The sequence below is a fragment of the Sorex araneus genome, chromosome 5 (assembly GCF_027595985.1).
Source record: "Sorex araneus isolate mSorAra2 chromosome 5, mSorAra2.pri, whole genome shotgun sequence".
Lineage (NCBI taxonomy): Eukaryota > Metazoa > Chordata > Mammalia > Eulipotyphla > Soricidae > Sorex > Sorex araneus.
This window is the reverse complement of record NC_073306.1, coordinates 145,130,071-145,157,806: the sequence shown is the minus strand read 5'-3', so window position 1 is coordinate 145,157,806 and position 27,736 is coordinate 145,130,071. Positions and strand designations below refer to the sequence as shown.

Below are 27,736 nucleotides of genomic sequence, written 5' to 3'. Positions count from 1 at the left end.
ATCTGGCAGTGCTCAGGGCTCACTCCTGTCTTTGCTCTCAGGGATCATTCCTGGCAGACTCAGGGGACCATATCGATGCCAGGAATCAACCTGGGCAGGGTAAGCGCTTTACCTGCTGTACTCTCTGGTCCCTGTATTGTTTTAAGCATACAAAAATGACCCAATAAGGCCCGGTTGTGGTAGCTGTGATCCAGCACGATTCGATTCCCGGCCCCATATTGTCCCCAAGCTTGCCAGAAGTAATTTCTGAGTACAGAGCCATGAGTAACCCTGAGCATGCTGGATATGACCCTAAAGCAAAACAAAAAAACACATCCTGGTTGTTTGAGATTTTGCTTCAGGGGTAGGATAACTTGGTTTTCTTTATCTGGAGCACACTCAGCAGTAGTCAGGGCTTGCTTCTGTGCACTCAGGATCAGTCCCGACAGTGCCAGGGGATGCTGTGGGCTACTGGGGTGGACCCCCAGTCAGCTGTATGCAAGGCTTCCTCACCCTTTCAGCTCTCTGACCTTGAGCTTTTGTTTTGTTTTGTTTTACGGCCATACCTGGCCTTGCTCAGGGTTACTCCTGGCTCTGCACTCAGGAATCACTCCTGAAGGTTCGGGGGACCATATAGGATGCCAGGGATCAAACCTGGCTTGGCTGCATGCAAGGCAGGCGCCCTACCTGCTATGCTGCTGCTCCAGGCCTTGATCTTGTGTTTTTTTCCTTTTCAATTCTCTTCAGATTTTTATAATGGGTATGCTTGATCAGGATGAAAATAAAATTGAAACTTTAGCCAATAATTTCTTTCTGACCTTTAGGCTACAACATATAGAGTAGAAATTGAACCATTTTTAAATGTTATAGTCTAAATGGGAACGTGAACACGTGTCATTGAATTGGTGACATACAGAGGAAGGGCAGACTTTAGACTTTAGGCTTTAGACTGTAGACTATAGATTGTGTAGACTTTAGGGCAAAATGATAGTACTTGCATTTTCATACAAATATTCATTCTAACTACAAGTGGGACATGTTAAGATCATAAATAAGAAATCAGGAGCCAGAGACATAGGACAGCGGGAGGGTGCTTGCCTTACATATGACTGATGTGGTGTTCGGTCCCTGGCATCCATATGGGTTCCCAAGCACAGCCAGGAGAGATCTCAGGGCTCAGAGCTGGGAGTAAGTAGACTGGATGTGGCCCAAACCAAAATACATAAATAGAAGAATAATCCCACATAGCCTGGCGGTCACCCCAGTCCTGGGCACCCGGCGGGGCGGTTCAGTGATGGGACATAGTGCTCCAGGAGTGCTCCCCACCAGTGGGGAGTCCGGGCACCTGACTCGGGGGCCTCTCTGAGTGCTGGGACGGTGCTCCCATGCCCCGTCCATGGGGAGTCCCGGGCACCAGGAAAGGCAGTGCTGCCTTTCGGTCAGTTAACCTGGTCTGGTCTATTCCAGGAGAAGGACATCTTCCTGGGCTGGGAAAAAGGAGCTTACAAGAAATGGGGAAAGAGGAAGAAGAAGTGCTCGGACCTGACTCTGGAGGAGATGAAGAAGCAGGCTGCTGTCCGGTGCCTCCGCTCGGCCTCTGACGAAGTGAGTTGACGTTTCCTGTGTGAGGAGGGAAGTGGGGGCATGAGCAAAGCGTTGTGACCAAAGGACCTTGGAAGAGTCACTGGTGATGGTCTTACTGCTGTCACACTCATTAGGCTCTTTCCTTTGTGGCATTTCCCCTCATTTATTAATTTTTGCATCATGTCTATTCTTTTCTATATATGTTAGATTGTGTGCAAAATCTTACATTCTTTCCCCCCTTTAACTTTTTAAACTTAATTTAATTTTGGGGGCCATACCTGGCTATACTCAGGGGTTGTCCTGGCTCTGCACTGAGGTATCACTTCTGGTGGTGCTGGCATGTCTGAGGTGTCCTTGCTTGGGCGCCAGTTGTCTGTGTCACCATCCCACACTGTGTTCAGGGCCGAAGACCTTCCACCCTGGCTGATGGGCAAAGGAACAGGTCCACAGGCTGGTAACCAGTGGCACTTTATTCAAGTCTATAAGCATTATTATAGAGAATTCGTGAAGGGTTGAGGGCAGCAATTACACAGAGGTGTGGACGAGCATTAACAGACTATCAACAGATGGAAAGCACTTCCTTCTGGGAAACCTTTAGGAGACCACCCAGGGATGGAATTTCATCTAGGGGCTCCAGCACGTAGATTCCTTCTAGGAGATGTGCCAAAGGTGGCATACCATCCAGAGACATATTGCCTTCTCCTTTCCTTCACTGGTGACCCACTTAAATAATCATATTAAATTTACTTCTTAATAATATTCCAAGTCACTTTTTATAAGCACGGTATGAGATTCAGACTTTTATTTATACCCTACATTAAGCTAAAATGGTTTCTCTGAACTCATGGTATTGAATGGCTCTTCCTGGGGACATCTCACTCTATTACCCAGACTACAGTCCTCAGGCCAGGTTAGGTTTTCCTGACCCCAATATGGTCCTTTATTCAGTTACTTCTTTTTGGGTCATGACAGGGTTTGTTCCATGACCGTATTCTTAGCCTAGTATATATCTTATGGCCCTTAGGCTGTCTCATGTCAAAGCCAGGGTAGCTTACAGCTTGCCCCAGGTCTATCCAAGTCCCTCGGCAGGACTCGCCTTTTAGGGTATAAGGAACTAAGGTCAGTCTAAGGGCAACTGAGGCTTAAGTAAATATGACAGATGCCTAAGAGTAAATATTTTTCAGAGTCAGTTAATTCCCATATTACAAAAGCATAGCATTAACTGTCTTCCCTTGTCTATACAAAAAGGACATTGCTCTAAAATAAAAATGCACAGGAGAGAAAGGAAGAGAAAAGCAATATTTCACTTAACAATACAAAGTCCACAGCTACCAGAAGGCTTGACTTTATAAGTTGCCATGTCTGATTTGGAGATATTTGTGACTACCAGAGAGGGGGGATAGGGCAAAAAGGAGAGGTTAAAGAGAAACAGGGAAAAGCAATTTTTTCACCAAATAATGTTGTGACATTGGGTCAGAGAGATAAGGGCAGGAGATGAGGTACCTTGCAGGCACTAGCCCTGTCCTGGGTTCCAGTCCTGGAACATGTATGTCAGTCCTCTGTATAGCAGCAGGGGTCACTGCCAGGTGTGGCCTCAAAATCCAAACCTCCTGTCTCCCCACGAATAACCCAACACCAATACAGGATGATTTTTATTAGGGTATTTTGGCTTGTTCCTTACTTTTTGTTAGATTGTCTAGAATATTTTAGATGTGGCATTTTCCATGGATTATGTATTATTTCTCTTTTTTTGTGTTTTTCTATGGATTATGTATTATTTCTCTTTTTTTGTGTTTTGGCCACACTCAGCTGTGCTCAGGGATCACTCCTGGTGAGTTTGGGAGACCGTACGGGGGATTGAATTCGGGTCGGCTGCGTGCAGAGGCCAGTGCCCTCCCTGCTGTCCCCTCTCCAGCACCAGCGAGATAGTAGTTCTTTTTGTTTGCTTTTGGGCCGCGCCCAGAGCTGCTCAGTGCCTGCTTCTGACCCTGTGCTTAAAACTCCCGAGTTTCCTCTCGAGCTGCTTGGCTCCCGGACCATGGAATAGGAAGCTGGGATTTCTGCTCGTGTGGCAGTCTTACGTTTCATGGTAAAGGGTAGCGAGCGACGTCCTTGTTCCTGGTCACACAATAGGAGTGTCCCTAAAGGGCCGAGGAGATCTGATGGGCACCAACTCCTGACAGGTGCAGTGCAGGGTCCTCTGGTGGGAGCCGGAAGCGTGGTGGCCAGGGCCAGCCTCTCCAACCATCCCCAGTTCCTGCTGGTTCCGGGGCCATGCTGTGGAGAACAGCAGCCCCGAGAGATATGGAGGCAGTGGCACTCCGGCCTCAGAGTTGTTTTCTCAGGGCACAAATTGTTTTCTAGTAATTTGGAGCTTCTACAGGAATTAAAAATGCCAACAGTTGTTGTTATTGTTCTAAGTGAGAGGTTAGATCAGGTAAATTCTTTGGGCAAGATCCCAAGTAGCTGCTGAGTCATGGTTGAGAGGAAAATATGAGTAGGGAGTTTTAATCTGGGAAGGATCTTATTTCCACTCGGACCAAAGCACTGAATAGCGACTCGTGCCCCAGCTCCGTTGAGCTGCGTGAACACCAGGCTGGCCGAGCTCGCCTGTGGCTGTGGGGCCGTGGCAGCACACGGCACCAGGCCCGGGCTCTGCTCTCAGCTGCTGCAGTTCGCACTCACTGTCCTCTGCTGGAGAGTGGCCGGGAAGGCAGGGAAAGTCACTGTGGCTCCACCGTGCCGTGTGGAAAAGGCTTTTACTTTGCCCGACTGTCGAAGGTGGGGGAAAACATGTTCTTGTTTTCTGACTCTTCTCCTTTAGGGAAAAGTTGCATCACTTTTCTCTAATAATGACTGTTTTTAATCTTACCGAGTTAAAATCAACTGAGGAAGGACTAGGGTGGTGGGCTCAGCCCCGGATCCCTGACACTGCGAGCATCAGGCTGGAAGTAGCCCCAGTACTGCTGCTGTTACCCCCAAAGCAAAACAGACAGAAGTGCAGCATTCTGTGCATTCCGGGCTGTTCCTCTTGGCGGTGGCTGTGGCGGATGCCAAGACCACTAGATGGATTCACATGTCCCTTTCAGGAGCAGGGGCTCTTTTCTTTGCTCCATCCCAAGGCTGGAGACGGTCCTGTTTCTTACACTGAGCAGTGCAGGGGGTCCACAGCTGGCAGTGCCCTGGCCCAGAGATGTTCAGGGCTGAGTTTGGGCCTCCTTCTCAGCGAGTGCCGGGCACTGAATCGGGCGGCCTTGTGTGCAAATCTACTTTCCAGGCTCTGTTTTGTTTTTACTAATGAGTAATAATTTGTATTGAGTTGCTTAAAGTACTTGGGGGATGACTTAAAGATCAGAAACTCAACCAGGCCCTGTCTTAGGGTGAGAGAAATGAGCTCTGCGCCAGAGAGAGGCTGGCGCTCTGGCCTTGGGGAGCCTTGTCCTGGCAGGACCTTCATGGGAGCACTGGAAGGATGAGCAGGAAGCCAGGAGAACTACATGGATTCTAGGCTTCCCCCTCAGCCTCCTCCCTGCAGTCATGAAGCACACCAGTTTATTCAAGGCAGTTCACTTGCAGCACAAGCACAGCGCCAGCCAGTTCCTCACTGTAGTGCTGATTCTGCAGGTAGCTCAGGCTGGCTGTAAGGAAGATGGAGGAAGGCCCCAAGAATGGACCTTTCGCTGCTGAGGACAAGGGCGCTAGATCAGCATGCAGATGGACGTGCGGTTGGGTAGGGGGAGGCTTGGAAGGGGAAGATTGTTCGGGGAGGAGATTCCATCATCCCAGCTCCAGGGCCAAGTGAGACCCGAGGGAGCAGTGAGGCCACAGGCCCCTCTGGACACGCAGTTGACTGGGCGGATGCGGTTCTGAGGCCAAGAGCCTCTGGTCTCTTGCGCTGTGAGGAAAAGGGGCATGTTCATTACTTTAGGGCTTCGGGGCTTCGCCTGGCTGATCCCTGCTGATGCTTTGGGGGGCCGTATGCCGTGCTGGGAATCAGACCCAGCTTGGCTGCCTGTGCAGAGTGGCAAAGGTGGGACTTTGTTTGGGGCCGCAGCTGCCGGTGCTCAGGGCTTGCTCCCGACGGGGCTTGGGGAGCCATATGGCGTGCTGGGGATTGAACCTGGGTCAGTCAGGTACAGGACGAGTGCCCTGCCCACTGTCCCGTCGCTCCAGCCCAGAAATTGGGCTTGGAAGACCTTCGCGGAGCTGCGTGGCGTGGAGAGGGAGCATGTGTGTGAGCATACCCCGACAGCTGCCGGGAGCCCCGGGCCTCGGGGGCCGTGGGCAGTGGCGTTGTGCTCTCCGAGGGTGCTCTGCCTGCTCAGCCGAGGAATGGCGCCACTCCTGTTTTGCACCCTTGTTTCATGAACATTTTAGTTCCCTGGTGGTTTGGGGCCACCCCTGTGGTGCTCAGGTGGCCATGCCTGGAATCCGCCCAGCCTACGTGTGCTCTCGGCCCGTTGGACTTGCTTATGTGAATTGTGTTAATTTTCTGTTGGGGGAGGGTCAGTATGAAACCCAGTCAGTTATCTCTCTGGCTCCACCTTCTCTGAAATTTGAAGATTATTTTTGGAGGGAAAGGGGTGGGCTGTGGGACCATACCTGGCTGTGCTCAGGGCTTACTCCTGATTCTGTGCTCAGCCACTGTTTTGCAAGGAAGAATTGTCACTCTAGGTGTTGGAAAGATAATGCAGGGGGGCTTGCCTTGCGTGGAGCTGAACCAAGTTCGATCTCCGGCACCCCATAAGGTGCCCTGAGCCCTTCCAGGAGTGATCCCTGTGTGCAGAGCCAGGAACAAGCCCTTAGCTCTGCTGGGTGTGGCCCCCAAACAATAAACGAAGGCATTGCTACTTGATTCGTCTCTGCTGGTGTCCTCCTGGCACATCAGGTATCTCCTGACCATGTGCTGAGGGAGGGAGGCGTGGACGGATGTCAGACGCCGCGTCAGTGGTGGGTGAAGGAACTGCCTTTGAGCAGTTTAATGCCTGCCCGTCCCTGTGCCCCAGCTTTAGATGGAGAGCATTGTACAAACTTGAGGGTGTGCTGGGGGGTGTACTGCACATCTGCACGCCCACCTGGTACTGGATGACATGGATCTGAAGTTTAGAGTTGGAACAGGAAGTCGTTGGCAAGTAGCTGGTCGAATATATTAGTCTGTTCTCCCAAGGGGTCATTGCCCTCTGGTGAGCCTTTGGTTAGGGAGGCCGTGAAGGCCTTGAGGGCATACAGCACCAGCTAGGGAATGGCCCCGGGGCCAGGTGGTTGCAGTGGTGGTGATGCTGCTGTTCCCTCTGCCCAGGCCAGGCAGGCAGCGCCCATGATGATGCTGGCCTTGGCGGCCAGAGCACTCGCCTGTTCTGGGCACAGAGTCGTGACACTGATGCTGAATCCTCGCTGCCCCCTGCCCTGCTTCTCCCTCCTCACCTGGTCTGCGTGGAGAAAGGTCCCAGTGCTGCTTTCTGAGGCTGATTCATGAGCCTCAAGGGTTTTTTTTTTTTTCTTTTTTGGGTCACACCTGGTGATGCACAGGTGTTACTCCTGGCTCTGCCCTCAGGAATTACTCCTGGTGGTGCTCAGGGGACCATATGAGATGCTGGGAATTGAACCCGAGTTGTCCGAGTGCAAGGCAAATGCCCTACCCGCTGCGCTCTCACTCTATCCCCAAGGGGGTTCATTTCAATGCTCTGTCACACTGTGACCATTCTGGGCTGATCTCTGCCTGGGCACGTGAGGGTCTGAGAGGGATGTAACAGGCCAGGGGCCATATCATCTGTACAGAACGTTGGTGGTTGTGACATCAGGTCAGGGTCAGGGTTAGCCTTGAGAAACACACGGGACGGTGGAGATACTCCCCGTGGGCCAGCCCGAGACAGAGGCACTGCTGCTGCTTTGGCTGCCCCTCCTCCTTTCTTTCTGTGTTTGGCCATACCCCACAGTGCTCAGGGGTGACTCCTCGCTCTGTGCTCAGTGATCTCCCTTGAAAAACTTGGGAACATTGTGGGATGCTGGGAATCAAACCCCAGCTGACTGCGTGTGAGGCACACGCCCCACTCTGTGCTCTCTCTCGGGCCCTGTGGGCCCTCATCCTCTTGGGCTGAAGGATTCGGGGTGTTGTCCGTGGCCAGGGACAAGGAACCTGCTTTCCTGAGGAGGGCTGCTCGGCTCCCAAGCTGCAAGGAGGAGGCCTGGCCTGGGAGAGTCCTGACGGCTCCTGCCATGGGGCCTGAGCCCGAGGGGCGGCGCTGTGCCCAGGCTCCCGCTCCGCTCTGGAGACTGGCACCAGGTTTAGAAACAGTGACGGCCCTGCTGTACACAGGGGCGTGTGGCCGCGGGTCAGCTGACGCGGGTGTTGGGTTCATGAGCCAGAGGAAGTGGAATGGAACAGCCATACCACTCCCCGGCCAGCGCTATGGTAAGCAGAGTCCTCGGGATGGAACGGGGAGTCGGACTGTCGCCGGCTGCTCCCCGCCACTCCCGAGTGTTTTAGGGGAAACGCCGGTGCTCTTCTGGCTGCTTCTCTTTCTCCTCTGCCCCGTCTCCCTCCTGAAAGCTGGGGTTTAATGCGAATGGTGTGTCGCTGTCAGTGTTTACAACTAACTTGCCTTGTAATCTATTTCTTGTTGCTCAGACTGCGCAGCCGTGGGGCTCCTGGCCCGGAGAGCTGGGATCCTTGTGCTGAGTCACTGTGGTGAAGTGCGTGGGGCAAGGTTCTATTCTTAGCTCCTCCGGGCCTCAGAGGACGGCGTGGGTAGGCCGTGCCCCCGCTTCTACCCCTGAGACAGGCCTGGGTCCGGCTAATCAGCAGTTTCTGGTTCCGTTCTTGCTCTATGTCATCCAAAGCTCCCCTCTGCTTGAGAAAGAGGGGGTTTCATGCTGGCGATGCAGGGTGAGATGCCGTCCTGTGAGGCAGCCACCTCCTCCTCTCGTCCTCCCGGTCGGTCACTCTCCCTGCTTCACCCCCAATTCCCTAGGGCCTCAGGCCTCCCTGGTGCCCCTCCAAGCCCTCTCCTGCAGCCTGGGCGCCGCGTCTGTTTTTTGTTTTTTCCCTTGCAGCTCTGAGTATTCATTCTCGGAAAGCGGAGAGGGGTGTCACCTGTGTTCTTTAGGCTTCGAGTGGGCGAGGACCCAGATGAGGGTCTTGAGTTTCCTAGGGCCGGAGTGTGGCACAGAGGGCCTGGGCTCAGCACATAGTGGCGGCGACTATAGCCCTTGGTTGGCCTCTGGAGCCTGATACCGTTCGCAGTACCCCAGGGAAGACAGGGCCGTTCAGGGAAGCTGATTCATCAGCGAGTGCTGGTACACTTTTGGTTCATACTGGTCATGTGACTCTTTGGGCACGTGGAAGATCGTGAGACATTGAAGCTGCGGCAGATGTGTGAGTGCGAGGCCATGCTAACCGTGTCTCTTCTCCTGCAGAGCTCCGGCATCGAGACTTTGGTGGAGGAACTCTGCTCCAGACTGAAGGACCTTCAAAGTAAGCAAGGTGAGAGCCAGTGATGACCACCCCCTGCTGTTGGTGTCCCTGGGCCAGCCTTGCCCGTCTGTCCCCTGGAGTACCCGCTTCCCCTGCAGGCGCTCTCATGCAAAGCTGTTCATTCTGGATCACTGTGGCTGGCGTTTCGTTCCTAGCTTTGTCTCTTGTTACCCGGTTTCCGCATGGCTCAGTGTCCTCAGGGAAGGAGCGATGCTCATGTCGTTGTCTGCCAAGACCTTGAGCCTCCTGCTCGTGCTCTGGTCATTGCTTCAACATCAGGCGGCCTTGTGAGCTAAGACTCTTCAGTTCTAGGGGACCTGTCGGGTGAGGAACAGAGATCTGTTCATGAAGAATTTCTGCACAGGTTACACAAGTCAGGAGGAAGTCTATGAGGGTAGAATTTTGTGAGAAAACGTTTTTTGAGGGGCTGGAGCAATAGCACAGTGGGTAGGGTGTTTGCCTTGCACTCGGCCGACCCAGGTTCGATTCCCAGCATCCCATATGGTCCCCTGAGCACCGCCAGGGGTGATTCCTGAGTGCAAAGCCAGGAGTAACCCCTGTGCATCGCCGGGTGTGACAAAAAAAGCAAAAAAAAAAAAAAAAGGTTTTTTGAATCCAGACGGTTGTCCTTTTTTTTTTTTTTCTTTTTGAGTCATACCTGGTGATGCTCAGGGGTTACTCTTGGTTTTGCACTCAGGAATTACTCCTGGCGGTGCTCGGGGGACCATATGGGATGCTGGGAATCAAATCCAGGTTGGCCGCGTGCAAGGCAAATGCCCTACCTGCTGTGCTTTCGCTCAATCCCCTGTCCTTGTTTCTTGAGGTGTGATTAATCAGTACACAGGGAATTCTGACTCCTGGTTAAGCACCTTTAGAGCACTGGGTCAGTGCAGAGATGGACCCCTCTTACCTAGGCCCACACTGAAGCTCTAGCCAGAGAAGACCCCACACACCAGGAGACAGTTGCTTTCTTACTCAAGCCCGGGTTCTCCTGAACCCCTCTCCCCCTCTCCCCCTTTCTTCCTCTCCCCGTCTCTACCTCTCCCCCTCTCTCCTTCTCTTTGTTCCTCTCTCCCTCTCTCCCACCCACACTATCTCCCTCCCCGAAGTCTCTCCTCTCACCCAAGGTCTCTTCTCTCTCCCCCTCCACTCTTCCTCTTTCCATTCTCTCTCCCCTCTCTCTCTCCTCCTCTCTCTTTTTCCTCCTCCTCTTCCTCCATATCTCTTGAATAAATATTCCTCTCTTTCCCCTCACATCTAAGTAAATTGCTTTTAGTTATTTTGTTTTTCACATACACACAAAGGTAGGTTTGGCACATTGGGGCTTTGGGGTGGGTACGTGTGTATACCAAGACATAAATGACAATGCCATTGTAAACCCATTAACTATGATTATTACTCAAAATGACAGAGTAGTGTAGAATATTCTTTAAGCCAGAAAAGTCTGTATAACTTTTGATTTAAAGTTTATTTGCAAAACTTAAAGAAGCATAAGCATTTATCAACTAGATATAAGACAACAAATCTTTCTGCGTTTTTGTTTTATAACAGAAGAGAAGATTCACAAAAAGTTAGAGGGCTCTCCCTCTCCAGAGGCAGAATTATCCCCAACAGCGAAGGATCAGGTGGAAATGTATGTATGATTGAGTTTAGTGATAAAGTATACATTTATTGAAATCAGATGGATATTTGTTGGATTCAGTCTTTGTGGTCATCTTCTACTTAGTGTCATATTTTGTAACTTAGGAATCATTATTGAGCATTTATGTGTTCTGGTAATGAAATTTCAAAGGTGAGTAAGATGGTTTTATCCTCATACGTACTGAGTCAGAATTTTTTTGTTTTTTGTTTTTGGGTCACACCCAGTGATGCTCAGGGGTCACTCCTGGCTCTGTATCCAGGAATTATTCCTGGCAGAACACAGGGGGTGCTGGGCATCAAATCCAGGTTGGCTGAAAGCTAGGCAAGCACCCTTCCCACTGCACTTTCTCTCCAGCCCCCTGGGTCAGAATTTGTGAAATGAATGAAAGGCACAAGTTGACTGACGGTTTGCAGCTCTGCTTCTGAGCACGTCGGAAAGTCAAGGCTGCTACAGCTCAGAGGAGTTTTGCTGAACCTTGTCTCATCCCCAGGGAAACCTGTTCCTTACTGCTTGGAGACGCACTGACCTCCTCAGGCCAACTTCCTGAAGATGCTCACTTTCCTTGTGAACCATCAGTGTTAGAATCTGCAGCAGCAGCTGCAGACTGGCTTAGTATACGATTTCTTTGAATCTTCTGAACTCCTAAAATAAAATGGGAAAATAACACTAGCTTCTGCAGACCTAAAATCAAGCGGGAGGTAATGTTGGCCTCTGTAGACACGTGCTGTGCACCCTGATAGCCAAGGTCGAGTGAGTGGAGAGCACTTGCCATGCCCTCCTTCTGGGGCTGAGAGAGGGTGCGTGGGGAGGGCGCTTGCCTTCCATGTCACCAACCCAAGTTTGATCCCTGGCATCCCACATGATCCCTTGAGCCTGCCAGGAGTAAGTCCTGAGCACTGCCAAGTGTGGCCCACAATCAAAGAGCAAAGCAAAACAAAAATAAAATATGGCTACTTGAAATGTTTGTCAGTGTGAGCTTCTCACCAGATTTCAAAGACTTCATATAAAATATTGCATTGATTTTAGCATTGACTACATATTTTTTAATATTTTCTTTTTCATTTTATTTTAGTCACAATGAATTAGTTATTCATGTTTGGGTTTCAGGCATATAATGTTCCAACCAAACACCGGTCCCCTCATCAGCGTCCACGTCCCTCCACCAGTGTCCCCAGTTTTGCTCGCACCCACCAGCCAGCCTGCCTCTATGACAGGCATTTTGAAAAATAAATTTCAGGCTCTTTGGTTGACAGAGCTGTTCCTGAGAGGGCTTCATGTGTGACACTTCACCTCTCAGCACCCCTCGCCCCCTTGCCTCGGAGTGACCACTTCTCTCTGTCACATGTTGTCACTTGTCATTCCGTTGCTCATTGATTTGCTTGAGTGGGCACCAGTAACGTCTCCTCCATTCGGCCCGGTCATCCAGTGGTGTCTGCTCACTCCAGGAACACGAAGTGCATCAAACCGTTCGTTCAGGGTCTTGATGAAGAAGTCTGTCACATGTTGAAACAATAAAATCATGGATGTTTGGTTAAGTAACTTGTATTATTGAAATCAGCTTCACCTGTTTCTACTTTAATGTTTTAAAAGTGACGCCAAAACATTAACATTACATATGTAAATTTAGTCACAAAATTGTACCTCTTTGGCTCTCCTGGAAAGGAGCCACGTGTGAAAATGTCACCTTGATCACTTCCTGTGCGGCCCTGACGGGCAGCTCCAGAACACAGCTCCCACCTGCCAGCCTGACTCTCAGTTCTTAGGCTCTCTCTCCTGCTCTGAAGTTTTTTTTTTTTTTTTTTTTTTTGCTTTTTGGGTCACACCCGGCGATGCACAGGGGCTACTCCTGGCTCTGCACTCAGGAATTACTCCTGGCGGTGCTCAGGGGACCATATGGGATGCTGGGATTTGAATCCGGGTCGGCTGCGTGCAAGGCAAACGCCCTACCCGCTGTGCTATCACTCCAGCCCCAGTTTTTTTTTTTTTTAAGTTTTTCAGATATGCTCCATTTTGTTTTGGGGCCATCCCTGGTGGTACTCAAGGTTTACTTCTAGTTCTGCCCTCAGGGACCACCCCTCACGGGGCTCGGGGACTATATAGGATGCTGGGACCAAGTGCCCTATCACTGTCCTGTCTCTCTGGTCCTCTTCCTGTACTCACAGTGCCTTTTCATTTTGAGCAGTGGACCAAGTCATTCAAGAATATCTTAAAGCCACAGCTTACTAAGTGGCTGAGTTGAGATTAAAATTCAGACATTTCTTGGGTGTGGAGAGATAGCTTCGAGAGTGGGACACTAGCCTTGCACACCCCACAGGGTGCTGGTTTGATTCCCAGCACCCTGCATGGGCCTCTGACCCAGCCCGGAGTGTGCCCTGAGCACAGCCCTGGGTCAGCACTGCTTGGGCTGGCCCAACAACCAAACATGAAAGACAGTTTCTTATCCGAAGATCATATTCTTTCCATTGCATTATCACTTTTGACTTTTTTTCACTTTTGACATCTTAATTAAAACAGACTTTGGAGATCACCTTGATAGTGATAGGTCACTATCACCTTGGAGCCGGAGAGAGAGTACAGTGGGGAGGGCACTGCCTTGCGCATGGCCAGCCCAGTTTCCATCCCCGGCACCCCACATGGTCCCCAGAGCATACACAGGAATAGTTCCTGAGTGCAGAGCCAGGTGTGAGCCCTGAGCATCTCTGGGTGTGACCCAGCACCCCCTCTCTCATCCCCGACAAAAAAAAAACCCACACAAACAAAAAACCTTTCCTCCTCTTGGGGCCGGAGCGATAGCACAGCGGGTAGGGCGTTTGCCTGGCACGCGGCCGACCCGGGTTCGATCCCCGGCATCCCATATGGTCCCCCAAGCACTGCCAGGAGCAATTCCTGAGTGCAAAGCCAGGAGTAACCCCTGAGCATCGCTGGTGTGACCCAAAAAGCAAAAAACAACAACAACAACAACAAAAAACCTTTCCTCCTCTTAATATTCTGTTACATATCTCCGTGCTTGATGCATGGGGCCAAATGCAAAGGCTGTTTTACTTTATTATTAATTAATTAAAAACTGATGTAAATTTTGGTTGATGAGAATGTTGATGGCAAAGATGCAATGCCACTTGCTCTGGTTGATTGTGGGGACTTCCTGTGTCGAGTGCACACGAGTACCCACATCTGGCCTCTCTCTCTTGCAGGTACTATGAAGCGTTTCCACCCCTTTCCGAGAAGCCAGTCTGCCTTCAGGAGATCATGACCGTGTGGAACAAGTCCAAAGTCAGTTCTTACTCCAGTTCTTCGTCCTCATCCACAGCACCCCCGGCAAGTACTGAGACATCCTCTCCCAAGGACTGCAACAGCGAAGGGGAAGCCGTCCGGGAGCGAGGCAGTGCGGCACCTGCCACCACGCATGAGCAAGCCCGCAGCAGAAACGAGAGAGAGAACAAGGCCAGCAACAGCACCGGCGAGGAGAAGCCTGCCCCGTACCGGAAGCAGGGCCGGCACAGAGCCGAAGGAAAGGCGCGACCGCGGTCGTGGTCCTCAGGCTCGAGCGAGGCAGGCTCCAGTTCAAGCGGCAACCAGGGCGAATTCAAAGCATCCACCAAGTGTGTGAAAGTAAGACACAAGACACGGGAAGTGCACAGCAAGAAAGGGCGGCACGGGCAAGGCCGGCTTCCCCTGGCGCACGGCGAGAAGGCAGAGCGGAGCCTTCCCGCCGCTGGCAAGCGGGGGCAGAGACCGTTCAAGGACGCCGGGAGGAAGGACACCGGGGGCAGTGAGAGCCGAGACCTGCCTGCGGAAAGCAGGAGCGACCGCGAGTACAAGGAGGAACCACTGTGGTACACCGAGCCCATTGCTGAGTACTTCGTTCCTCTGAGCAGGAAAAGTAAACTGGAGACCACATACCGGAACTGCCCAGACGCACGTGACCTGGCGGCAGAGGCGGCGGGAGAGCTGTCGGAGTCAGTGCAGGGTCTCCACGGCGGCGGCCACGATGCCCAGCCAACATACCTCGCAGCAGGCACTTTCATTGATGGTCACTTTGTAGAAATGCCTGCGCTTCTAAATGAGGACATTGCCCTCACGGGGACCTCGCTCTGTTCTCTGCCAGAGGACGACAAATACTTGGATGATATTCATCTAGCAGAATTAACGCACTTCTATGAAGTGGATATTGATCAATCCATGTTGGATCCTGGTGCCTCAGAAACAATGCAAGGAGAAAGTCGGATATTGAATATGATTCGACAAAAAAGCAAAGAGAAAACAGATTTTGAGGCAGAATGTTGCATAGTGTTAGATGGGATGGAGTTGCAAGGGGAACGTGCAATATGGACAGATCGTACCAGCTCCGTGGGGGCCGAGGGGCTCTTCCTGCAAGACCTCGGCAACCTGGCTCAGTTTTGGGAGTGCTGTTCGTCCAGCTCTGGAGATGCTGACGGAGAGAGTTTTGGAGGAGACTCTCCCGTTAGACTCTCCCCTGTCTTGGACGGCACCGTGCTCAGTCCGCATTTGCTTGCTGGCAATCAAGAGCTCTTTACAGATATTAATGAAGGATCTGGTATAAACTCTTGTTTTTCAGTGTTTGAAGTGCAATGCAGTAATTCTGTTTTACCTTTTTCTTTTGAAACACTCAACTTGGGAAATGAAAATACGGATTCTAGTGCTAATATGCTTGGGAAAACGCAGTCTAGGCTGCTAATATGGACCAAAAATAGTGCCTTTGAAGAAAATGAACACTGTTCTAATCTTTCGACAAGGACTTGTAGCCCGTGGTCCCATTCAGAAGAAACACGCTCAGACAACGAGACATTGAATATTCAGTTTGAAGAATCCACGCAGTTTAATGCAGAAGATATTAATTATGTAGTTCCTAGCGTTTCCTCAAATTATGTAGATGAAGAACTTCTAGATTTTTTGCAGGACGAAACTTGCCAGCAAAATAGTAGAACTTTAGGAGAAATTCCTACCTTAGTTTGCAAAACCAGATCGAAACTAGAATCTGTCTGTGGTATTCAGTTAGAACAAAAAACGGAAAATAAACCCTTTGAAGCGACACAGGTGTGTCATGAAGGCAGCCCACCCGGAGGGGGCTACAGCTCAGGGGTGATCAAAGAGATTTGGACAAAGATGGCAGATAGGAATTCTGTAGCTGAGGTGGACAGAGAGAGAATGGGTGACGCGCTGTTCCCCGCAGATGTCAATAACTACTGCTGCTGCCTGAATGCTGAAGCGGAGCCGGAGGCCCTCCAGGAGCCTCGCAGGGCTGTGCAGAGGTCCGAGTACCGCCTTTGGGAGGGCCAGAGAAGCACCCTGGAGAAAAGGGCTTTTGATTCCGGGGAGCTGTCGAAGGTGGACGGAGGTGATTACACCACCCCCTCGAAGCCTTGGGACATGGCCGAGGAGAAAGAAAGCGCGTTTATTCTTGGAGGAGTTTATGGAGAATTCAAACCTTTCCATAGCGACGGGGAGTGGGCACTCGTGCCGCCCGGTCACACAAAGGGAAGCTTGCTGCAGTGTGCAGCTTCCGATGTGGTGACGATAGCGGGCACAGACGTCTTCATGGCCCCAGGAAACAGCTTCGCTCCTGGACACAGGCAACTATGGAAACCCTTCGTGTCATTGGAGCCAAACGATCCGCCGAAAAACGCAGGGGGGAACGGATTAAACAAGGGATTTTCTTTTATCTTCCATGAAGACTTCCTTGGAGCCTGTGGTAACTTCCAGGTTGAAGATCCCGGACTTGAATATTCATTCTCTTCCTTTGACTTAAGCAATCCATTTTCACAAGTTCTTCATGTGGAGTGCTCCTTTGAGCCTGAAGGGATTGCCTCTCTCAGCCCTAGTTTCAAACCGAAGTCAATCCTCTGCTCTGATTCCGACAGTGAAGTTTTCCATCCCAGGATATGCGGTGTCGACCGAACACAGTACAGGGCTATTCGGATCTCTCCTCGGACTCACTTCCGCCCAATTTCTGCTTCCGAACTGTCTCCAGGAGGGGGGAGTGAGTCGGAATTTGAATCTGAGAAAGACGAAGCAAATGTTCCCATTCCTTCTCAAGTTGACACGTTTGAAGATCCCCAGGCAGACCTCACACCCCTGGAAGAAGACGCAGAGAAAGAAGGCCATTATTACGGAAAGACGGAGCTCGAGTCGGGGAAATTCCTTCCCAGGTTAAAAAAATCCGGGATGGAAAAGAGTGCTCAGACATCCCTGGATTCGCAGGAGGAGTCCTCCGGGACCCTGCCTGCAGGGAAGCAGGGTCAGTGTTTGGAGTGCAGCCTGAATGAGTCTCTGCAGACTGATGAGGAACACTCAGAAGCAAACTGTAAAATAATGGCACAGTGTGAGGAGGAAATGAATAATTTTTGCAGTTGCAGAGCAGGGTGCCAGTTTCCCGCTTATGAAGACAACCCGGTGTCTTCAGTCCAGCTGGGAGAGGTATGTGGTGCGTGCGGGTGCCCCATTGGGCCGGTGGTCCAGGAGCCGCCGTTGGGCAAGGAAAAGGGATTAAGTTGTAGGGAAATGAGCTCAGATGTCCTGCCCTGTGCCACACTGGTCTCGCCACCATTGCACCTTCCCACCACCATTATTTTGAATTCTCCCAGCCACCACCCAAGCCTGCCCCAGGAGCAGCCCTAGATCATTTATTTTGTATTGCTTGTTATGAATAGTTGCTAAAAATGATCAAAGAAAAGTTTCCTTAGAAAAAAGAAGAGCCATCTTCTCACCCTGGAGCCATTAAGCCCTTGTATAAGAGATAACTAACATGTTGTTACAGGTTTAGCCTTGTGTGTTAATACATACATACGTATATATATGCATATATACATATGTATAGATTTTCAATCGAGATCGGTTGCCTTGTACTTTACACCCATCCAGTGTGTTGTGCTGCTCCTGGTTCGTCAGTGGTGTAGAACATGAGCTGTTGTGCAGCCACAGACGTGACTGTGTGCTCCAGGAATTCTGAAGTTTTAAATCAGGTGATGCAGCTGGATTTTTTAACTTTGGAGTCTGGAGGCATCTCTGCAGCTTCTTTATCTCTTCTGAGATTTATTTGTGAGTGCCTAGACAGATATTTTCTAAACAGAAAAGTTTGTTTTTTTTTTTCTTTTTGGGTCACACTGGCATTGTACAGGGGTTACTCCTGGCTCTGACATGGCTCAGGGGACCATATGGGATGCTGGGAATCTAACTCGGGTTGGCCTCGTGCAAGGCAAACGCCCTATCCGCTGTGCTATCGCTCCAGCCCAGAAAAGATGTTTTTTAAAATAAATCAAAGGTGAGATATTCTAAAAAGTGAGAAAAAAAATAAGAAAATTAAAAATTCTTTTTTAAATACTTGGGCCCTGTCACGTGTCACCCCAGAAATGATCACGTGCTCAGTGATCATTCCTGGGGTGCTCAGCTGTGCTTAGGGTCATATGTGGTGCCGTGCATTTAAACCAGATTTGGCCACATGCAAGGCAAGCCCCTTAACCCCCTGTACCATCTGTCTAGCCTTGAGGTAACATTGCCCGAACAGGCATTTAGTCCACTTAAAGCGAAACCTAATTGCTAAGTGGTGTTTTTTCTTTTTTGGGTCACACCCAGCTATGCTCAGGGGTTACTCCTGGCTTTGCACTCAGGAATTCTCCTGGCGGTGCTCGGGACTATATGGGATGCTGGGAATCGAACCCAGGTCGGCCGTGTGCAAGGCAAACACCCTCCCCGCTGTGCTATTGCTCCAGCCCCATAATCACTAAGTGTTGCAGCTCCCTGAGTAGACACATCAGGAAACGCCTCTTCTCTCTCCAGAAGCTAGCGTGTCCTCAGAAGCTGCTACAGCCAAGGAGGTGTAGGAGGAGCCTGGCCCGGGCTGGGCAGGGCAGAGACGGGAGCTCAGGCACCGCACTGCCCCCACAGACTGTGCTGGGGATAGCCCTGCCCCAGACGGTGGCGTCCGTTTATTAAAACGTGTCTTGTAAACTGTCTCTGTGTAGAATTCCAAGTTCTAGAGTGCACATTACAATCTGTCCTAGGAGACTGAGTGATCCCAGTGGTTTTGTTAATGGGAGATGAGGTGACCTCTGGCTGTGAGGTGACTGGGAGAAGTGGCACTTAGGAGAGGGACCTGCTTGATGAGGAAGCAGGCCGCCTGCTGGCCCGGGGAGGGACTCGGGGAGAAATGGAAGTGCCAGCCCCCTGCCTGGTGCCCTCTGTGCACCCCCATGTCTGCCTTCCCTGACCCCGTCCCTCAAGTCTCTGCTCAGCCCCATCCCACATCAGAAATCATTTCTCTCCCTAATTTCCGTGTGCTTAATGCCGCCCCTTGCATGCGCGCTCGCTGTTGCATGAGTGGTTTCCGTCCCTTTGCTCTGCAACCAAGCAGCTCTCTCCGGATACGGGCTGTGCATGCCCATCTGGGAAAGGACTGTGCCCACGGTGGGGGCAGCAGGAGAACCACTGTAGCAGCCAGCTGGACCTGGAGGCCCATGAAGAGATGAGGCTTGCATCCCGTGGGAACGCTGAGCTTGGAACTGCTCAGGAGGGAAAGCAGTGTTGCTGGTCTGTTCCCTGTTTATTGGTCCACACAGACCCCTCCGTATTCCTTCGTGTACTTGGGAAGGAAGGGAAGGGGAAGAAGCGGGAGTCTCCCTCGTACCACTTCCGTCTTCTAGTGTGTTGATGTGTATGTGGTACCAGCTTCCGGGTCCTCCGGCACGGGCAGAGCCCCAGGGCTGTCCATCACTGGGAGGGTGACTCCCATGGGCCCTGCTTTCCGGCCAGTACTGCAGCGTCCAGGGTGAACTTGGGGCCAGGCTGGGCTCTCCACCAGACCCTGCTGGTGCTCCCGAGCCAGTCCTGAGGCGGCTCTTTGTGGAGAGCTAGTCTGAGAGCCCTGTTTCTCGGGGTCTCCCCTTGCCCACCTCTTCCAGGGAGTAAGAGGGACAAAGTGTCAGACTCCAGCAGAACCAGTTCCCTGGAGCACAGGGCCCAAAGCGTGGTTCTGTGCATCGGCACCTGTTGATTGAGGATCTGGTGCCCGTCTGTCGCTGAGGTCCAGGCTCTGTAGGATCGGGACTTGACTTGCCCTTGGATTCAGTGTGGAATGGATACTGAGTTGTGGACGTTGACGCTAAGTGAAGTTGGCGAGTCGCCAGCACGAGCACGGTGGAAGTCCCCTCGCAGCCAGCAGCCTCAGTGCGCCTCTCCGACAGACAGTTCCCGGGGGCAAGCCAGGGCGCAGCGGGTTCTCTCCGCTCTTGGTGTGGCACTGCTGTGGCACTTTATCACAGCCCTGCCTTTCCCCTCTGCGGGCACACACCCACGGAGCCAGCCCCTGCCGCCGGGCCTGGGTGCTGTGGTTCCTGCCTTGAGGGGCAGCGGTGGGGCCCACCGTGTGTTCCCTCCGCTCATTGCTGTGGGTGCGGATGTAACGCTCAGAGCAGCAGGAGGCCATCAGCTAGTGCTGTCCAGCAGGGACGGAGGCAGACCCTGGAGTGGCCGTCAGCACGGTCAGGCAGCTCTCTGCCCCGCGAGGCCTGTCTTTCCTGGGGGGCTATGTGCTATCCGAGTGGACAGCACTTGGGGATTTTGCATCCTACAGGGTGGGAAAGGCCAGTCTGGAGACAGCGGTGGTCACTCCTTGCAGTGTCAGGAGGATGAGTGCCTGCCGCAGGGGCGGACATCGAACAGGCACCACTTGAGCCTTGGCCCCAGCAGGACTGAGCCCCGAGACGCTCCTTGGTGCCTCGCCAGCCCTGAGGTCCAGTGGGAGCTGGGGGTCCTCGCCCTGAGGACGCGTCTGTCTGTTCTTGGAACCCAGCCCCGTGGCTCCCAGCCGTGCCCCAGCCATGCCCCACTGCTGTGGTCTGGAGGGGGGGACCCTCCCTGGCTCCCCGCTGAGCTGTGGCAGAGGTGGACTGTTCTGCCCAGCGTGCCTGCCTGGTGTCCCCCAGCATGAGGGCGCTCTTGTGCCCGCCTACCGCCTGTTCTCGTGCCGCTGTGCCCGCGCGGGGACTGGCGTTGTTCAGGAGGGTAGTTAGCAGGTGCGAGGACAGGCCCACGCCCCGCATGCCGCGGATGCTTCAGGCTGAGGAGCCTCTCCCACGCTCGGCCGGGTTGAACGTGCGGCTCAGCTAGAGCGGGAACTGGGACAGTCACCGACTGCCCTCCGTAGGGAGTAAAGTTTAGTTTCTAATTTAGAATTTCTGAATAACTAGTTGCGGGAAAATGAAAGCTTGAAGTGTTCCCCGTGTAGTTACCCCTCCCCCAAAGTAAACCCAGCTGAATTCAACACGAGGTCTGTGAAGAAGTTGGAGAGACCGAAACACGCTAGTGACTGGTGGCTCCCGTGCTTGTGGCAGCCTGGCTTGCAGGGTCGCTTTCTGCCTGGCGCTGGGCATGCGGCCTCCCCCTTACCGAGCCCTGACCCCAGGAGGAACTCCTTTGCACCCGAACGCGGTGACTTCAGATGGGATGGGCGGTCTGTTGGTCAGAAGGGTTGAGAGGCCGTCCCAGAGGGCGGTGCCCACGGGCCGTCTGCTTGGCCACTTGCAGTCCCAGAGACAGATGAGGGCCCCACTAGGGCTGGAGTGGGTCAGGGCCAGCATGGGCCTCAGGGGCCTCTCTGCACTCAGGGTGCAGCCTCACTCACTGCTGTCACCTGGGAGGAGCCTGTGGCCGAAGCTCCTGCTCACCTGTGGGGCGGCAGGAAGCCCACCCATCTGCCAAGCGCGCGCTTGTGGCCCGGTGGGTGTCGGGCCTCTCCCTCCCCTGAGTGTGACCTTCTCTGTGTTGTCCGCGCAGTTGCCCATGTTGCACACCGAGGAGCTCGGCGCCTCCAGACGCCCCGAGAAGCAGAGCTGGTGGGAGAAGGCCCTGTACTCGCCGCTCTTCCCCGCGTCCGAGTGCGAAGGTAAGGGCTCCTCCGCGCCAGGAGCATGGGCTGGGAGCCCTGTCGGCCTGCAGCGAGACCGCGAGGGCGCGCAGAGCAGCGGGCGCGGGAGGCGCTGCGTTCGGAAAGGGCCCAGGAAGCGTTTCAGATGGGTCTGGGGCCGCGAGTAAGGGCGACTGCAGGGGAGTCGGGCACGCTTGGCGTAGCGGGGGCAGAGTCGCAGCTCCAGAGCTGCCCGTGCTTGACCCGTGCTGTGCTGTCCTCCTCTCTCCTGACCTGGACTGCTGGACGCCCTCCCACCTCCTGTCCTGTGCCTGGTGGGGGGTGCGCGCATGTCCAGCGTGTCTGCCCGGCTCCCGGAAGCCCTGCTGTCTCCTGCCCAGGCGCTTACACACAGCCCTGAGACCTCGGCCGCCGTTGCAAGAGTCACCCTGACTCGCCCTAGTTCAGGTCCGCTCCTGCCCAGTGTGACGCTTGGCCAGGCGGCCTGTGTCCAGGATGTGCCTAGGGGGCGTAAGTATGGGAAGGTGGTTTCAGTGTCCAGGGCTGGCCTCCAGAAGAGCCGGGAGGGAGAGCGTGGCCCAGCAGTAGGGCCTGAACACTGGCAGCCGCCAACAGACGCCGCTGCTCCCGCTGTGGGCATGAGGGCAGTCACTGCCCCTGTCTTCCTGCCAGGTGGCCTGGAGAAGGCCCCAGAGGAGGGCATCAACCCTGTGACCGCTGAAGGAGGGACCACCCGAAGGGCAGGAGACCCTTGCACGGTGAGGCCACAGCCCTGTTCCAGCTCTGGGCCAACTCAGTGCTGGGGCGCTGTCGGCCGTGTGTGGTCGGACGGTCAGTGCGAGTGTGTCAGGGCCTCCTGCGCCCACACACCCTGAGCAACGGGGATTTCAGGCTGTGACACCCCCCCACAGCAGGGACAGGGTGTGACCTCAGGCTGTGTGTCCCTAAGGCAGGGACAGGACGGACGGACAGTTGGCATGGCCGGGAGGGAGGGTCTTCTGTGCTGTGAGCAGGTGTTAGGACATAGTCGCTTTCCTGGGCCCCCGACCCCCCGGGCCCTGCCAGTACAGGGACAGCCAAGGGCTTGATCAGGTCACTGTGGACCAGATGTGTCCCCACACGAAGGACCGGTTGCCAAGGCGCCAGCCGCTGTCCTGTGAGGGGCATTTATCACAAGGAGACAGGCGGCATGGCCCCTAGACTGAGTCACATGGGCACGAGGCGCTGAGGAGGTGCGTCCAAGGCCTTCAGCACGGGGACAGTGCAGCGAGCAGGGCCCTTGCTGCAGCCGGCCCTTGAGCCCCCCCAGGAATACCTGAGTCAGACCCAGGAGCCCTGAGGATGCCAGCTGTGGCTCAGGAGCAGAAAGATTGTTAACCATTCTGCCCTTGAGTTACGTGAATGTTCAGCTCAGGCTCATGTCCGCCAGGGCCTTGGGGCAGGCTTGGGGGGGCCTTGGCCTGGAGGACGAGCTGCCCCTCGGCCCCGCGCTGGAGCCCCCAGTCACTCGCTCTCCTGCACCCCTGCTTCTCTTCCAGCTTTTCTTTGCTCACAGCCAGGTGCCACGCTGTGGGGTGGGATGGGGCCTCCACCTTCCGCCGTGAACCCTGTCACTGTGCCAGCCTCACTGTCCTCCCCAGCCGCCCCGTGCACTCTGTGCTGTGACCAGGGCAGGGTTTGTGGGAGAGGCTGGCGCCCCGAGTCTAGTGGGGCTCTCGGTCTGCCGGGCCCGTCCCCAAAGGCTGCCCCGCCGGGGTCTGAAGGCACTTGTGGTGGCATTCCCGGGAGGCATATGGGGACAGTCCCGAAGAGTCCGCACCTGGCCGGGGCTGCAGGGCGCAGTGGCCACAGGGTTGTGCCGTGGGAATGGACAAGATTGTGCTTCATATCCGTGTCTTAATGGGATTTCCCCCTTTCCCTCTTTTCCCTTTTCCATTCAAAATGATTAAGAATGTTGTACAAATGCCAAGGGAGAGAATGGTCTAGAAGAATTGCCAGACGTTAAAGAGATGCCCAGTAATGAAGAGCGTCTGTTAGATTTTAATAGGGTAAGTGTCCTGCTCCTTGTTGCGCACGTTCCCGTGGCCGCCCTGCTCCCTCTGGCCTGGGGCACCGCCCAGCCCCCGCCGCAGCCCTCGAGCCATGCTCCTGCCCCCTCTCGTGTCTCCCCTCCTCGAAGCAGCCCACTCCAGCGCAGCTGGCACAGCCCTGCCTGGTACCAGCACTTCCTGGGCATGGGCTGGAAGGCAGGAGGAAGCTTCTCTCTCTTCCAGTATGGGTTGGCTGCCCCCAGCCTCCCCTCTCCCTCCCCCGCGCGCTGTCTGTCTGCATCCTAAGCCACCTCATCCCCTCAGCTCTCCAGCCACCCCCTGGGCGCGCCCATGTGCTGTCTGCACAGCATGGCCTTTGAGGCTCATCTGTCACCCCCTAACCGTCAGGCGGTCCTGGCAGGTGTGCAGGGGCTCCATGGGGCATCTGCGATCATGTGCCCACCCCCTGCTGCCAGCCTGAGTAGGGACTCTGCTCCCCGCTGGGTGGGCATCTCGCCGCCTCCCCGGCATCTCAGCCTAGGCCAAGGCTGCTGCTCGCTGGTTTGCTCGTCTGTGAGGGGGGCTCTGCTACTCACTGACTCGGGGTCCACTCGTGACTGATAGCAGGGGGCTCTGCCACTGACCGGGGTCCTCTCGTGACTGATGTGGGGGCTCCACTCACTGACCAGGGTCCTCGCGTGCCTGATGGCGGGGGCTCTGCCACTCACTGTGACTCGTCAGTATAACTGGGGGTCTTTGCTGCTTCCTCCAGCTGAGGTACATTGCTAGTTCCTCTAACCAAGGGTGACTCGTGGGGGCTTTGCTACTTCCTCCAGCTGAGGGGCTTTGCTGATTCCTGTAACGGGATGGGGGGTTGCTGCAGTTACTACAGGGGGCGCTCTCTGTAGACACTACATGGGGAGGGGGCATTGCTTGGGTCCTGGTGATGAGGGTGAGGAGTGGGCACCTTTTCTGGTCCCTCACCCCAGCACTAAAGGGGCATGGTTGGGTTGTGGGACTGACCAGGGGCATGTGACTTTTGTCAGGGAGGGGGAGCTAGTTGCTGGGGCTGGACAGGGCCACAATGCTGACCCAGAGAGTTTCATCGGAAAGTTCTAGATGCTGCTCAAACTGCAAGTCAGAAAAAGGGGCCAAAGAACTGTCCTGAGAGCAGCTGACAGAGGCTCCGTCCCCTCCAGGGACAGCAGATGGTCCCAGAGCGATCCCTGAGCACAGAGCCTGGTGTCGCACCCGAGTGCCCCTGGGGTGGTCCAAGCCAAGCCCCCTGCCCTGTCAAGAAGGGGAAAGATCCCTGTGGCACCCGGGCTGTGGGTCCTGAGCGTGGTTGGCAGCGCCCTGCCTGCTCCCCTCCATGCTGGTTCCCCGGCAGCCTTGTGGATCCCCTTGTGGAAGGTTGCCGGGCAGAACAGGTTGCTTGGATCAGGGAGAAGAGGGATGGTTGCCTTTGAAACGGTAAGTCCTCACATTGGCGTGACTCCGGAAAGTCTCCGGCTGCCCACGGGAAGGTGCGTGTGCTTTCTGACCCGGTGCCAACCCTTCTTTCCTCCTAGGTGTCTTCTGTCTGTGAAGCAAGGTGTACAGGAGACAGGCGCTCCGGGGCCAAAGCCAACGGCTTCTGCAGAAAGCTGTGCTCGAGCGCCAGCTCTGGCTCGGAGGACACAGCCTCGGACGGTGGGGCCGAGTGGGCCGAGCCCATTGGCCAGATCTTCTCTCGGACTCATCTCTAGCCCAGAGCAGCGCTGGCCCACCCAGAGAGGCGCTGTTAATCCCAGACAACTTCGGTTTCCTCTTCACTCGCCGTCCGCCATCGCGATACTCTTTCTCTTCTTGCTTCCTTTAGCGTGAGGACAGCTATCGTGGTGAAGATTCTTTCCCAAGCTGTTGAGTCTTGGCTCTTTGAAATAGACTAGATCGTGTTGTCCAGTGCAGAGTGGGGGTGCATGTGCTTGTCCTCCGACAGCCCTTCCGCATCTGCGCCAAGCGCGCCAGCCTCCAGCCCTCACCTGAGAACTGGGATGGAAGTGCGTGCCTGCGATGGAGCGGGCCTTCTGGAGGCAGGAGGGGAGCGCGGGCGTCTCGGCCAGGGTCTGTGGGCATGGCGAGGGCGGCCACAGAAGCATCGTGGAGGAGACGATGTCCGTGACCGCCAAGGATTTGGGGTGTGGGCGCACAGCCGAGTGGGGCTCGAGTCACCCACGTGTTGTCACTGCAGTTTATTTCTCCAGACGCCGTCCAGGGTGATTGTGGTGGGTCTTAAAATGCAATGAGAGCATGGCTTGCAGGTCACATTTCCAGTCATCTTCAGTCCACTGAGGCCCTCTAGACTGGACGTTGTCAGCGGCCCCCCAGCACCCCAAAGAAACCCTGGCTGCTGCAGCTTGTCACTGTGTCTGTGGCTGGTCAGAGCGTGGATCCCTTTTGTGTTTGAGAGTGCCTGGGCATAGGGTGTGTGGGTGGGTGTCTGTGAGCATGTGTGAAGGGGTGTGTCTGCGGGCGTGTGTGGGGGCGTGTGAGGGGGTTGTGTGGGTGGGTGGGGGTGGCAGAGCAGCCTTTGTTCCTGCTGGTGTGATTGCGCCCTGGGAGCCATGGGACTGCCTTTCTGTCTCACGTAGGAACCCAGCGTCAGCACCTTCTGTTAGGAACCCAGTGTCAGCACCTTCCCTTAGGAACCTAGTGTCAGTACCTTGTGTTAGGAACTCAGCATCAGCACCTTCCCTTAGAAACCCAGCATCAGTACATTGTGTTAGGAACCCAGCATCAGCACCTTTCGTTAGAATCCAAGCGTCAGTACATTGTGTTAGGAACTAAGCATCAGCTCCTTCCCTTAGGAACCCAGCATCAGTACCTTGTGTTAGGAACCCAGCGTCAGCACCTTCTCTTGGGAACCCAGCATCAGTACTTTGTGTTAGGAACCCAGTGTCAGCACCTTCTGTTAGAAACCCAAAGTCAGTCCCTTCCATTAGGAACCCAGCGTCAGTACCTTGTGTTAGGAACCCAGCGTCAGTCCCTTCCCTTAGGAACCCAGCGTCAGTACTTTGTGTAAGGAACCCAGTGTCAGCACCTTCCCTTAGGAACCCAACATCAGCACCTTCTGTCCTGGCCCTCTCTGTCCCCAGTGCTCCTCCAGCTGCAGGCCACAGTGGCGGGCTAAAGCTCGGAGGAGCTGTTAGCAGAACCTGAGCATTTTGCGTTGTCTTGGTTTAACCAACCAGCTCACTGTTGGTTTGAGACGTTCCCACCGTGTGAAGTCAGCGTAGTGTGTGGGGGGCCAGGAAGTCTCCCAGGTATCCCTCGGCCGCAGGAAGCGTGCACTGGCCAGGCTGAGAACAGACGGTCTGCTCTGCGCACTGCGCGCCGCTGCCTCTCTCCCAGAAGACGACACTGCTGACTTCAGCTGGGCAGGGTCCCCGGGGTCCCCGCAGGCACTGGGGTCTCTGCAGCGCATCCTCTGACTCTTCCAAGTGGGGTGTGTGTGTGCGTGCGTGCGCCGTGTGGAAGGTTTTACGTTGCTGTTATTTATTTACAGACTTTAAGGTTTTATGTATTTTTCTTCTGGAGCTTCCTAAGAATTGATCAGCATCTGCACTGAAATATAATTTAACAGCTAAGGGCAAAAAACAAATTGGAAGTTGTAAATCCTTCGAGTGGCCATGGTGATGGTCACCCTAGCTGTGGTTGCTTATAGCAGAGACCAAATGCACTCCGGCCCGGCCTCGGGCACCCTTCCTCGGGGAAGGCGAGGCACGGACGGGGCAGGTCAGCTGTTTGTGTTCCTCACTCTGTGGCTGAGGCCTGGCGGCTTCCAGCGGCAGTTGAGAGTTTGGGTTGTTGTTTTGGTTTTTCTTTTCTTTTTCTTTCTTTCCTTATTATTTTTTTCTTTCTTTCTTCCTTTTTTTTTTTTTTGTGAATGATCACAAAGAAAAAGCATTGTTGAAAAAATTGGCCAAACGCTGAGACGCACTGTGGTACGAGGCGCGTTGCGTAGCGTGGCGCTGGGGGACGGTTTCCGCCTGGAGACTTGTCTTCCCTGTGGTTGTACCGTTCTGATTTCACGTACACCAGAGTAACTGATTTTTTTGTTTTCTTGTGGAGTTAACACCAAATAAAAAAACAAAAACCCTTTAAAA

The 27,736-nt window shown here is 54.0% G+C and overlaps 1 protein-coding gene across 4 annotated transcripts in view; it reads left to right on the top strand.

Moving 5' to 3' along the window:
- The window catches only part of KIAA0232 (KIAA0232 ortholog), a 73,420-nt gene extending 45,684 nt beyond the window's left edge, over positions 1 to 27,736 (top strand). For 2 of the 4 annotated variants that reach the window (XM_055138335.1, XM_055138336.1), the window contains exons 3-9: positions 1,447 to 1,584; positions 8,980 to 9,046; positions 10,589 to 10,670; positions 13,871 to 17,114; positions 21,468 to 21,576; positions 23,509 to 23,606; positions 25,160 to 27,736. In XM_055138335.1, coding sequence (XP_054994310.1) covers positions 1,447 to 1,584; positions 8,980 to 9,046; positions 10,589 to 10,670; positions 13,871 to 17,114; positions 21,468 to 21,576; positions 23,509 to 23,606; positions 25,160 to 25,336 — 3,915 coding nt within the window. In that variant the 3' untranslated portion in view covers positions 25,337 to 27,736. Of the gene's footprint in view, positions 1 to 1,446; positions 1,585 to 8,979; positions 9,047 to 10,588; positions 10,671 to 13,870; positions 17,115 to 21,467; positions 21,577 to 23,508; positions 23,607 to 25,159 lie in introns of those variants that run through there. The other 2 variants (XM_055138337.1, XM_055138338.1) reach the window with 2 other exon arrangements.